The sequence below is a fragment of the Hyposmocoma kahamanoa genome, unplaced genomic scaffold, assembly GCF_003589595.1.
Source record: "Hyposmocoma kahamanoa isolate Upper Pololo Valley unplaced genomic scaffold, ASM358959v1 102, whole genome shotgun sequence".
NCBI lineage: Eukaryota > Metazoa > Arthropoda > Insecta > Lepidoptera > Cosmopterigidae > Hyposmocoma > Hyposmocoma kahamanoa.
In genome coordinates this window covers 6044533-6059209 of record NW_020653337.1, presented here as the reverse complement: position 1 = coordinate 6059209, position 14677 = coordinate 6044533, and the positions used below count along the sequence as shown (strand labels likewise).

Below are 14677 nucleotides of genomic sequence, written 5' to 3'. Positions count from 1 at the left end.
GCGACTTGGAAGATCGGATTTCAAGCGGGAGTTACTTCCATAATTGTCCAGACCGAAGGCGCCTTCAATTTAGCGTGTCACTACACTTATCGACTCAGCTCAAGGATACTGTGTGAATAAATGTAGTGAGTCCCTAGACGCTTGTAGAAGCGCTGGCGCGTCAACCATGCCTAATTTACTAATTTAAAAAAAATATCATGTCTGCAAAATCGGCGCGCGTGTGGCGGTACTGGCGCTGCAACTGCACTTTTAAATATTGTTTGAAAATTAGTAGCGGCGCGGTTGCAGCGCCACAGTGGGGCCGCTGCAGCGCAGAAGCGCTGAGATGCTCCTAGAAATAAGCATCTAATTTGAAGGCGCCTTTAATCGTAAAGGAGTCTTTGAAATGAATTATTTCGAATAGTAATTCTTTTATGTTCGAAAAATAAACCAAAGTTTCGAGCTCTTTACAGGATTCAAAATGATGGCCCAATTAAATAATTTTTATTGATGATAAGATTTTTACTTTAATATTTTATTAAGTAGGTATATATTTTATTTTGTAACAAATTTTTTCATCGCATTACTTATAAGTATTTTAAACCAGTATGAATATTTATAGTCTTTTAACTAAATTTTATCTCCCCAAATGAGCTCCTTGTGAATGAGTTCGTCCAGGGAAGCTACGGCTACCTTACCTATTTCTACCGCCTAGCAGTAATTTTTGAAAGTAAGGGTGCTAGTAAAATTACAGGCGTGACGGGCGCAGTGGCAGTGCCCCTCAGATCTTTATGATTTAAAACACTGAGTGTTACTCCACCTGTTAAGTATAGGCATGTCGTTTACCACCAGACGCGCGCCTTGTTGGACCCATCAAGTGGTATCATAAACAAACACACTATAATCATAAAGGTCATGACGTCACGAAGTGCTTTTTCCCCTATAAGCAAATTTTGCAGAAACTTTCCATACCCCTGTTGTACATTACTGAAATGATTTACTACGAAATTTGTTGGAGGGCTTGAGATATGACATCATTCCCCGTTGATCTACGTCATCAGGGATAATTTGCCTTTAAAAAAATGACACTATGAGTTATATTCGTGTATTTGACTGTAAAACTTTAACCTATCTTCTAATGGTTCGGGGAGCATCAGCCACAGTATGCTTCCTTCCATTCTTACTATAAACATGTTTTTTTATGATATCAAGTGACTTGTTCGTACAAGTCTGCTACACGCCTGCTCGTAACAGTTGCAGTGCCACTCAGAGCTTTAAGTCGCAAAGATTTGAGGGGCCCTGATCAGTTGACAAGTCCCATGTGCCTGTAATTTCACCAGCACCTTTACCCTTCAAAACCGGAACGCGGTAATAATAGGGGTTAAAGTATGAAATTGCCGATTTGTACTGAAAATCTAAATTGTTTATTTTTTAAATTTTTAACAAATTTATTTAATCAAAATAGTTGCCATTATTATCTATACATTGCTGCCATCTAATGGGAAAGTTATTAATGCCTTTGCGATAGAACTCCGACGATCTAGACTGCACAAACTGTGTGAAAGCATTTTGTACTGCCTCCTGGGAAGAAAACTTCTTGTCACGTAGATAATTATCCAAATCACGAAAAAAATGGTAGTCCGTTGGAGCAAGGTCTGGTGAATACGGAGGATGACGAATGGTTTCTAACTGCAGTTCCTGAAGGGTCAAAATGGTTTCTCGTGCTGTGTGAGGTCTCGCGTTGTCGTGGAGCAATAATGGTGAAGATCGATTCATGAGTCGGGGCTGTTTTACTGCTAGTTTTGTCAACATGGTTCGGAGTTCGGCACAATAGACATCTGCCGTTATTGCTTGACCAGATCGGAGAAAACTATAGTGAATAACACCATGCTGAGACCACCAAACAGTTACCATTACCTTTTTATTGGTAAGTTTTGCTTTAGGACACTGTTGTGGCATTTGACCTGGGGTCAGCCATTGCATTTTTCTTTTCCGGTTATCATAAAGAATCCACTTTTCATCACATGTTACAATTCGATCCAATATTCCTTCATGTCTGTACCGGTTCAACAAGGCAACACAAGTTTCAACACGCGTTTCTTTCTGCAGATCAGTCAAATCATGAGGCACCCATTTTTCGTATTTTTTTATTTTATTGATTTGACGCAAGTGAGTCAATATTGTGGGTAAGGTAACGTTAAACCATGCCGCTAATTCCTGGGTAGTTTGACTAGGATTGGCTTCCACTATCTCTCTTAATTCATCGTTATTCACCTGTGTGGGCGGTCTTCCTCGTGACTCGTTCTTTAAGTCGAAATTTCCATCACGAAAGCGTTTAAACCAAAATCGCACGGTGCGTTCATTAGTAGACCCCTCTCCAAACGCAGCATTGATATTGCGGGCTGTTTCTGCCGCGTTAGTTCCGCGTCGGAACTCGTATTCAAAAATCACTCGAATTTTCGCAGTATCCATCTTTCTTGTCTAAATTGAATAACAAAAACAATTGAAAGTCGATATTCAAATGTTTCAAATTTAAAAAAAAAAATCACAGAAACCATTTGAAAAAGTTTCATTCGAAAACCTCAAACCATGAAGATTCTATGAAAATTCAAAGAACCTATTGCAATAAAACGGCAATTTCATACTTTAACCCCTAATATTCACATTACTGCTTGGTGACAGAAATAGGTATGGTGGCAGTACTAAGACAGTAAGGCAGTAAGAAGCTCTACTGCTACACAAAATGCATTTTAAATTATTTAATTATTATTAAATTATTTTAATTTATTTTAATTATTTTAATTATTATTAAACTTTATTTTTATTATTTTAATTATTATGAAACTTTAAATACATAACATTACTTAACGACAACACTATTTGAACGCTATTTTAACTAATGTCTTTGCTACTGTTTTCACACTCTTTGTTCCTATAACACTACCATTCATTACTTTATAAGAACACTACAGAGCTTTTGAAGTTTGAAATATTTCTCTTAAGTAACATTTGAGTGCCGTGATGGATCTTCCAAAAGTCAATGACAAATGGACACCATTTAGACAACAAAGTCGGTCGTAAAGCAGCGGGAAAGACATTGAAACAACATCTCAATTACTTGTTGATTCTTTTATAACGTTTATATGACCGTTTAACAGCGGGACGTTGTATAACCGAATTAGATTGAGGATACAGATATATTGATGACTGTATGTTGTTCAAAGTTTTGTTAGCTAGCTTCTACAAACTATCAAACAGAGAAATGCTTTAAAATACGGAAGTATCCAAGGTATTATTTTTTGTATGATAATAACGCGTGCACACACTCTTAGTTTCGCACTAGGGAAACCCTGTATTGCGAGTGCCATGGATACACATATAGACAACCACGAGTTACACCCAAATTCACGAGAGAAATAGATGTAGGCCACACAAACATTTCTCCCGGTCCGGGAATCGAACCTAGACCTCTGCGTGGCAGTCCAGCGTGGTAACCGTTCGGCGACGGAAGCAGGATGATCCATGCGACGGAACGAGCAAGTCGTGCGCTTGAGGGTAAGCGACGCACTTGTCCATAACAGTTGCAGTGCCACTTAGATCTTGAAATCCTAAAGGTCTGAGGGGCACTGTCAATACGTCCGTCACTCTGAGACAAGTTGGAACGTCCCGGGTGCCCCTAATTTCACCAGCACCCTTACCCTTCAAAACTGGAACGCAGTAGTTCTCACAATTCTGCTTGACGCCAGAAATGGGTCAGGTGGCAGTACGTCTCTCTCTAGACGACCACTTCAACTCTACTAAAGACTACTGCCACTTTATGATATCGTACCCTTGATGATTATACATCAATCGTGTTTTTAAGCGACTTCAAAAAAGGAGGAGGTTCTCAATTCGACTGTATGTTCTTTATTTTTTTTTTGTATGCATGTTACGCGATAATTCCGGTATTTGTGAACCGATTTTCATGATTCTTTTTTTGTTGGAAAGGGGGTACTTCCATAGTGGTCCCATTTCATTTTGAAGAAAGTCATCCACCTCTAAGGGTTGCTGTTCACGCATGAAGATTCATTTTTATAAATAGCGCCTAACTTTAAATTTAGGAGCAGTTATTTTAATGGTTGATTTTGCTATTTCTCCAATTCAAGGCGTTTTTCTCTCAATATTCTTTGAGTAGTGAGAACCGATTTGTATTATTTCCAGTGTCAAGTCCTGTCTAGTGGCGAACTAGGGGATATTTCAATAAAACTTAGCAAATAGACGCAATTCCACGTACTTTTGAGGTCGGGTTTTTTAGTACTCTGTACTGAGATTATTATTACATGAAAGTCATAAAATAATACAAACTACATGGAACAAATTATGTATATGTGAAATTTTTAAACTTTCCTATATAAGAGTCAACAGTCAGCTTGAATTAAAATTTTTCCCGTACTAATACGGTTCATTTTGCTTGGGTCGAGCGGCCGGGACACTGGCTTTATTTCACAATTTTTTGTTTTACAAACGAAATTAAGTCCATTTGAAAAACGTATATCATATACAAACGTGTAACGTGTAACGATATAATACATATTTAAACGTGTCCCATTTAGTTCAGTTGATATAAAAAATCATTGGTATAAGTATGTAAAGTACCTATTGAATACAACGCTTTTCTTATAAAATTTCGAGATAAGTTGGTTGTCGAGTGTTTTTTCTGTTGTTAAAATTTTTTTGGAGTCGTGTTTTCACACAGCATAGTAATCAGTGTATATCCTCAACTTTACTATATATTATTTCCAAAGTGATTCATTCAACACTTGCATTGTTATGCGGAATTAACCAAAGCTATTTGAGGTTGTATCGGCTTTTCAGTATAAAAAAGTCATCGAATAATTTGGTTCGTAGACTCTTGAAAGCTCTTACCTGAAACTGTCACTTTGCAGATGTGGTTTTATTACATCAAGGGTGAAAAATATCGACAGCTTTCTACAATAACCTTTATGATAATAAGATTACTGCACAGCTTTGACGGTAAATATACATGGAAGTGATTCCTTTAACCCATTCAAAATGCTTTTATCTTTGATATCCCTAAATAAACACCGCGAACGATAAATGTGAGCAAATATCAATTTATAAAGAGTAATCCCTAGAGTTTTATATTTATACTTCTTAAGGTAATCTACTTTTTTGTTATAATACCAAGTGACGTGACAAAGAAGTCGTGCGCCTGGTGGTAAGCGATACGCCGATCAATAACAGTTGTAGTTGCCACTCAGAGCTTTAAATCGCAAAAAATTTAGGGTCACTGCCATTGCGCCCGTCACCTTGAGACATAAGTTGACAAGTCCCATGTGCCTGTAGTTTCACCAACACCCTTACACTTGCAAACCGGAACACAGTAATGCTCACTTTACTGCTTGGTGGCAGAAATAGTTAAGGTCAGTACTTCGCTAAACGAACTCTTTCACAAGCATCTCTGCTGTTACTAAAAATTACCTTACGAATACGTAAGGTATTGTCTAATCAATTTGATGATTTCAAGTGTAATTTTCTTCATCATCATCGTCATTATTGATTAATAACGGTCCGGTCCTCAGCTTGACGAATTCATTTGTTGCCAGCAGCACAAATTACTTAAGAGGGAACAGAGGAAAAATTCCTAATCTACGATTTGATTTTAGAGTAAAGTTAAAAATAAAATATTGTATGAGTAACTACACGATATATTCAACCATAGACATTAATCAGAGGCATAAAACAGTAAAGTTTCCTCGATAGATAAAAATCACGAAATGACCTCTAATTTTCTCATTTTTTCGATTTATCCTCGAAATGCTACAGGTTATTAGGACAAAAATTAGATAATTAATTATATTTATGCATGATCGACAACTGTCACTACGGGTTTTTCTTTTTATCCCTTTAGTTTTAGAGTTATTCCGCTAAAACGAATTTGGTACTTTTAATGCGCAAAATTCAACATCTCCTGGCGCATGTCACGCGAACTTCAGGCATATATTTGTTTCACAAATTTGGACGGAGCCAACGTCAAAACCTTTTTGGCACGAGAGCTCTTAACAGATACATCACTCTTATACAAAATCGGAAATACGCACACTATAATAGCATACAAAATTTGACTAATGATACAGGTGCTCATTACGAGTAAAAAGGAACCCAAGCACCCGCTCAGAGAGGTGAAAATAACGTTGTCCACCATGTGCAGCCGTGCGGAGCCGAAGTCTCATAAATGAAATATGAAAGACTTGTATGCTTGTGCTGATATCGGTACAGTTAGCGGTAGGCATTTAAGGCGTAACCTTGAGCGAGGGCCGGAGCCTTGCCAGCAGTCTTTCGCAGATAGTTCATCTGGCCATAGGGCGTTCTACATTTCTACACTAAGTTTGACGAGCCGTGGTCTTCATTCAAGAACTCGTTTCCCATATTGGTAATCGGTTCTTCGACAGATGTGGCCAGCCCATTGTCACTTCCATTTGCTTATCCTACCAGCCGTGTAGGCGACCTTGATTCTCTGTCGGATGACATCATTTCGAATGTTATCCTTCAGAGAAACTCTGAACATTGCTCAAGGCGAGAGCGAGTAGGCGTTATGTAGCGTCGAGCGACTTCTAAAGTCATTCAACTCTGTGGCCGAACGGTTTCCAATACTGGTGTGCCACGTAGAGGTCCCGGGTTCGATTCCGGGGCAAGAAGAAATATTTGTTCGGCCTATATTTAATTTTCTCGTGAGTGTGGGTGTGATTTGTAGTTTTTGTGTTTATGGCACCTGCGCTACAGGGTTTCCCTAGCGTACTATACTTATTGATATTATAACAATCGTTAAGATTCCATAAAAATAAATCCCACTGTAGTCAACTTGGTATGTGAAAGATAGTAATGTAATGAAAATTGTAGAAAATCACGATAATTAATTTCTTAAATTACAGATACAGTGTCCCTCCACTACTGCAATCGCGAGGTTCAAATTGCACCGAAAGGCCCTGATAGCGAGGGCTACATCCGTACGCCCGGATATCCGCATTTTTACGTCGGCGACGAGTGCCGGTGGCGGCTCAGGACAAATCCTGAACAGCGAATTCGGATCACGTTGTTGGACGTTAGTTTGAGAAGTGAGTTGTTTGTTATTAAGCAAGTTATATAGATTATTTCTTCTTAGAAAATGGAAGTAGATACCACAGGTTTTTTAATTTATTGTAGGAACACCAACAGCATGTGTATTAAATCATTACATAATTATTAACATAACTGATCACAAACATAATTCTGGTGCACAAGACAATCATACCTACACAACATTCAAAGACACTAGAGCAACACTTTCCTAGTATGACTAGATATAATACTAAATAAACGTAAGAGCTATAACAATAGTAATATTATATTAATTTTAACTTATTGGAAGATCAACGGCTATCTTACAGGGTAAAAACTGAAATAATATAATGGAGAGCCAATTATAGGTCTGCACCAATAGACACACATTAAGTTGATTAAGGACATTGAAGCTATTACTCGCACGCAAGAGATATGCATTTCGCCGAAAATTCGAAGAGGCCAGAGGTGCGCACAGCGTCTTTGCAGGGCTCTAAGGGAAATCTTGTACACGTGTTCCGGGGAGTCCACGGCGCCAGAAGCAATTTTACTAAGTCTGCTATCTGACGTCGCACCTCTATTCTAGATTAAACAATCAATCACTTAATGAGCTAGGCCGAAAACATAGGTATATTTTATAATGCTGGCCGAAGAGCGCCTTCAAATTAGACGTTTATAGAAGCGTGGTGCGGCAGCCGCGAGTACGTTTCTTCACTTATTGTGACTGCTTACACAAATGTGGCCCGTGATACGACTAAATGTGTGCGTTTAAACGAAAAGCACTTAAGTTTACTTTTTAATATAAGCACACAAACACGCTTATAATTTTAAGTTGTAAGCGTTGCTCAGTCCAATACTCAAAAATTTCATTTTTTACAATGTGTTTAAGTGACAATTATGCCACCAGTTATGTTTCCTAAATAAATTAAAACAAAAAACTTGTGTTTTGCCATTGACTTACAATTGTTTTGCAAATAAATTTACTTTTTTAAAGTCTACAGACGCCTATGTGTAAATCATGTCAACTCAATGTTTGCAACATTTTCTCAACATAAGGTCTTATGGAATTAAACGATTTTGTAAGCTACAAATTAAAAAGCGTTTGCTTTTATAAGCACGAAAGCATTATTTAAAAAAGTAAACCGTTTTAACGTTTAAAATCAATGAGCAGTTTTCCCACCTCTTGTCACGACTGTGGCGCTGCGACTGCACTTCCAGATGTAAATTAGTAGTGGCACGTCTGTGGCGCAGCTGCAGTCGCCGTGCCACTATAGCGCTTCTATAAGCATTTATATATATATATATTTCGCAAGGTATACTGGTATATAAATATAGGTATATAATGTTCTTTACATAAATGTTACCTTTTAGTGATAAATAATATTGTCTTTTGTGGAGTGGTAGATATTTCTTTTTTCACAAGCAGAACTTAATCTAATAAACTTAATCTAATATATCGTATCTAATGTATCGTATGTATCTAATGTATCGTATCAACGATTATACGACGGGCTATATTACTATGAACAGGTCTTGTGATACTTAGTTTTGCTACGTCCACCAATAGCGCCATATCTCACACTGAAGAAACACCCTATTATGTGGACACTTATCAATTCGATCTTAATGAAATCAATCACGTTTCATAACGGATTCAAACACAATGCAATTCTCAAAACTCGTTACTTAAAATAGTCACTGCAATCATTGTGCTTTATAGGTTTAGATGGAAGGCTCCTAACAGATGGACTGCATGCAATTAAGGGTACATACAGTCGAGACTGAACTGTGTGTAAGCGTCAGCTACAGTCGACACCATAGATAGATAGAATATATAATAGAAATACCATAGATAGGTAGAACCATAGTCCGAAAATCAGACACTCTTCAGAGGATTTATGATTTTTTATGTCTTATGCGATTTAATTTTTTACTGTAACAAGAAAAGGTAACGATTACTTGAGTGTTTATTCAACATAATAGTGAAACCGAAACACGATTAATGAAACTTTTCTCGGTGGCTTAATTTCACATTTGCACAATTATTTTTATTTTGTAATGGCGTCTTTGTTTACATTTTCGCAAATTCCAGCGCTAAGTGTACTTAAGGGGATTAAGGACATGAGTTTGTTTACAAATAAAATGGAGGATTGCGATAGTGATATTTTTATTTCAATATTAATAAAAAATAAAGACCGCATTTGGAATCGCAAATGTTCCGAATACATTGATGTTTCAAGTAACATTTGTACTTTAATTTCGGCATCAACAAAGCTACTAAGCTAGGCGTATGACGACAACGGAGTGTGGTTGGTGTCAACTGAATGCAGTTGTAATTATTGACTTCGCACATGCAGTCCGTTTGGTAGCGGCCTTACTTATTGATTTCAATCAAATTTATTTGCAGTGCAGCTTCACTTGAAATGTATTACCGACGCTGTATACCTAATAATAAGGGTGTATCTCTAATTGGCCTCAAGAATGCAAAGATTCTGTTGACAACTTTGTTTTCTTTCAGGTTTAGGTCCATTCGACAATGATTGTACAGACTACGTCACAGTTCAAGACTCAAGCGGGGCTACATTGTTCTCTTCGTGCGAGCAGGTGGATCTTCCCCTTCGTTTAATATCGTCGACAGACGACAGTGAAGTTGTGGTCAAAGCCAGATCCGAAGGCGCTTATCCGAAGAGGGGAATACTGCTGCATTATAAAAGTAAGTTGTTACCCCGAAATACTTCCTGCGAAGCCGTAAAGTAAAACTTGTCTAAATTACCTACATTTTGTAGCTATCTCAGTGGCGGATTTGTAGTTTTGGCCGCCCTACGCCCCAGGCCATGCAGTCAGTACGAACCGCCCCTTTCTCAGCACTCATCATATACTGGTAGACTACATAATGATTTTCACTGTCACCCTGCCTATTGGTAAAAATCGCATGAAAATCCGTTGAGTAGTTTTTGAGTTTATCGCAATAAGACAGACAGACAAACGCGGCAGTGATAATATGTAGTGACATCACATTATAGATATGTAACATATGCATATTTTATACATAAAATGTACGAAAGTGGTTTAGAAAGATTATTGTCATACGATGTGGTGCAGTGCGGTCCGCCATAATGTGCGTGAGCCTTTACAATATTTAGGTACTTTGATTTATTTCTTGTTATCACCAGTGAGGCCCGGGCCTACTGGGCCTTAGGGCAAATCCGCCACTGAGCTATCTATTTCCTAAAAGGGCCTCATTCATTGATGGGCGGGAGTTCCTAAATGGCTACCGTGAAGATGTAACGATTTCCTGCGGAAAATGCCAGAAAAAAAAACGATACTGGCACTATGGTTAATAAGCCTTAGCCTGTTCCGAAGGACGAAAAATTAAAAAAAAAAAAGTACTCATTCATTGGCGAAAATTATCGTTTTGACCACGTTAGCCGACAATCAGATAATGTGACAAACATTGTACGTTAATTTTTATTTCTTCGCTACCTTTTCTCGTTTCGGTCGTCCAATTTTAAGATACCGCGTTGCTGACGGTACGTTAAGCACTCTATAAACGATTCAGTTTGTCAAAATAATATCAGTACAGATTACTAAAAAAACCGACCTCGAAAATTCGTGGAATTACATCTATTTGCCAAGTTTTATTGAAATCGATTATCGGTTACATTATAAGGGCGCAAACTCGGATTGATCCCCTAGTTCGCTACTGTACGTGACTTAACACAGGAGATAATAACAATCGGTGCTCACTGCTTAAAGTAATATATTGAGAGAAAAAGCCTTAAATTGGAGCGAAGCAAAATCAACCATTAAAATAATTGCTCCTTATAAAATTTTGGCGCTATTTATAAAAATAAGTCTTCATCCGTGAACATTCCGCCGGCCGTTTAAAGCTTGCCATTCAACCAGTACTTGCTTCAGGAAATGGACAAATTTTTGAAAAGGATCTTCTCACAATTCCTGTAGAAGTTTTGATATCAGCCACTCTATAGACGCCATCAGTGCCAGGAAACACGAGCTGTAGCTCGACCCAATTTCCATTTTAACGGTGGTAGGTTGTTCTCCTTTAGAACTGCTAGAGCGTTCATCTTCAATGCGTCTTTACAAGTACGCCATTTAATCCTCAGTTGAAGCTCTTAGGGTCGTATTCCAGAACTCTACTCAATGCCCAAGTCAGGACTTGAGCAGACTTGAGTATGATTTCAAGCACTGGAATACGACCCTAACGGCAAGGACTTGAGTATGATTTTCAGTGCTCACTGCAATACTCAAGTTCTTACTTGGGTATTGAGTAGAGTTCTGGAATACGACTCTTAGACATATTCTTTGACTGAATGGCCGGATTGCCACGCAGAGTTCTCAGGTTCGATCCCCGGGCCGAGAGAAATATTTGTATGTCCTACATTTGTCTATGTAAGTGTTCATGGCAACCGCGCACCCGTAACACAGAGTTTGACGATGTTTGCTGCTAAAGTAGACCGAAATGATGCGCTACGTTGCCACAACTATTTATTATTTATATCATATTATGTGCCGATTACCCATAAAATATATACACAAATGGTAAATCTGGATAAATTTCTAATTAATTTGATAGCAAGTTTGATAGAACACAATTATGAGCAATTTATTTTCGTGCCTTTGAGCGCCATCTGTTTGATAATTGTTGAAACTTAAAATAAAATGATGTGCACCGCCACCTACTAACAAACTTTAATACTACTGCAGGTATTGGCTGTGTAACGCTAGCAGCGCCATCTGATGGCTATCTAGTGTATCGCAACGAGGACGTAGCGCACTACATGTGCAACGTGAACTTTGTTTTCGTCGACACGCGACAGAGGACGCGGTTTATATGGTGCTATGACGACAATAGTTGGAATGACACAGTGCCTTTGTGTGTTGGTAAGTAATTTTAAATAACATTTTGTATTGTTTTTAACGATTCGATATTTTGGTTTCTGACTTATAATCAGGGCTGGATTTACCGCTAAGTCCGCTAAGCTTCACCCTAGAGACGCATGCGTTTAGTGTTTTAATTATTTAATATAATATTTAAAAAAACTGGGGAGCGTTTTAACTTTAAATCCATCGCTGCTTAAGATGCAATTAAACAGCATTACCGAAACGATAATTAACAAAAAATAAGCATTTTTAAGTTTGAATCTAAAAGTGCTATTTATACATACTATAATTATTTGATAAATAACGAATTGGTTTATTCTCATATTTCAAGAATTTGTTCCCAGAATACATATCGTATCTTGGGAAAAGCTATTTTATTCGTAACTCGAAATAAAGTTGTTTGAGGTTATGCTTATCATATGCATATGCACTGTTTGAAGGGGAAAAGCGCACATGCGCGTTGTTGTCGTGTGCTTTCTCTTTTCCTCGAGTTCTAGACCAAACAACAGAAAGAGAAAAATTATATATGCCAGCTACGTCTGTGCTGCATGTGTGATAATAATTGTCAGCTATTCTAATTTCAACGTTAAGTGGTTCATACAGAGTCGTTTGTTGATTATAAGGGTTAGTTATTATTATTTAAAAGTCGCTGAAGGGCTTCGCTCTTCATTTTGGTAAATAAGCAAGGGAATTTCATTCATTCGGTCTCTGTCCGCGGCGGGCATCGTTCGTAAATTGAACGCGTTACGCTTGTCACAGTTGCGTCAAAGCACGTGTTGAGTTGACAAAGTGAGTTCATTTTTTTTATCGTGTTTCTAAAAATAATTATTCTTTTCAAGTGTTCGATTTCCTCGTTTATGAAGCGTTCTATAAGTATATTGTGAATTATTTATTAGCTTTAGTCTAGTGTTTTCTATGTGATGTTTTTTTATTATTATTTTATCACTGAGTAAGTAGCCCGACTGTCGAATACAATACCAAGCGAAAATTATTGTTTGTAGTCCTTCGTATTAACCAAATAATAATTTGCAACTCAAAAATCAATGGGAAATTGAAGAATATAATCTACTTTTTTTGTAATAGTAATAATAATGTTTGTGTTAAACAATATTAATAATTAGCAGATCTGAATTTGACGTACTAGGGTCACTTGAGAAATGAAATTGGCACTACTTAGACCACCCAGACCAGAACCAGTTTAGAAATGTTCGTTTATTAAATTTATCTTTCAGGGAATAGAACTGCTTACCACAAGGCCACTGGGCTAAACAGTTGGGAAACTTTATTTATTTGTATTTGTAATCAACGACAAAGTGCTCAAATATTGGGTTACGTAGGATTGAACTTAAATATCGACTTTATGTATTATTTTAAACTAAATTTATTTTACAAATTTAATAAACTTTAAATTAATAATAAAATAATATAATAAAATTAATTCAAATTATATTTAGCAATTAGCCAGTAGTGGACATCGAATTTCCTTAAGTTAAAGTGTGATAAAATTGCATATCTATATATACCTATGTAACTATAGACTCCATACTTTTATGCATACCATAATGTTCTATACAAGGTGGTAGGTAATATGAATTATGATCATTATGGACATACATTTACATACCTACCTAATAGGCTCTATGGGAAACCCCAGGGCAGCTACCTCGCCCAGCGCATTGGCATAGCTGTACAAAGGGGGAACGCTGCCAGCATCTTGGGCACCTTGCTCGAGGACCCAATTTTATTCGTATAATAAATCCTAGTTTTAATTTCTAGTATTTCAGCGTGTATTGTACCTTACCTGTAAATTTGAACTTATTGTCTAATAAAAACATAATCATACTTACCTATCCACTTAACGTATCTACATACATACATAGTTACTTACCAATAGATACAGATGTTGATTTCCAAAGAAAATCACTATATAAATATGATATAAATAAAGTAAGTAGCAGATAACCTTATTTATCTTATTCGTACTGGTAGATAAGCGTATTTGAGTGTTGGATTGAACTTTTTTTTTTCAAATTGTGATGGGCGTTGGTACTGGTGTGTAGAAATGGGGTTGTTTCTTTGCATTGGTCATATGGGAATGTTGGATATTAGTGTATTAGCACATTTATCGACATGCCAAAAGACGTTGTGAGTTTCGCGTCGGGGCGGTCGCAGCCAGCAACGAAAACGCGACTTTGTGACAAAATCATTTTTCGAAATTATTTAATGACATGTTTTCTATGCATCTTTAGGGTAAGTACCGATATGTCGGACATTTTTTTTTATACTAAATATTATTATAAAAAATATTTGTTATACTAAAGGTTATTAATTAAGTTATTACACAGCTTCCGCGTACTTGGATGACAATACTCCATGGTGGTGACCCGTTGTCGGACACTAACTGTTTTTAAATAGAAGTCAATGTCAAATAATCTTTATTTCATAGGTCAGCAAATTATACTTGAAGTCGTCTTATTGTTTATACTCTACTGCTGCTCATACGAGGCATAATCCTCTGAGAAGAATGAGCAAGAAACTCTAGAGGTTGTTCAACGTAAATATGCATTTAAATACATCTGTCATTTTACAGTATTTATTGTACGCAGAACCTATTATAGTTTTATACATCGTAAATGGTAAATTTTGAATATCAACCGGAATCTTATTATAGAAGCGTTTGCATTGTACCTTAAATGAA

At 37.1% G+C, this 14677-nt stretch overlaps 1 protein-coding gene across 2 annotated transcripts in view; it reads left to right on the top strand.

The window, feature by feature from the left end:
- LOC113235390 overlaps positions 1-14677 on the top strand; it is a 203975-nt gene that overhangs the window by 145996 nt on the left and 43302 nt on the right. The window contains exons 4-6 of one of the 2 annotated variants that reach the window (XM_026471071.1): positions 6912-7094; positions 9596-9790; positions 11803-11979. In XM_026471071.1, the coding sequence (XP_026326856.1) occupies positions 6912-7094; positions 9596-9790; positions 11803-11979 (555 nt within the window). Of the gene's footprint in view, positions 1-6911; positions 7095-9595; positions 9791-11802; positions 11980-12677; positions 12769-14677 lie in introns of those variants that run through there. The other variant, XR_003310859.1, reaches the window with a different exon arrangement.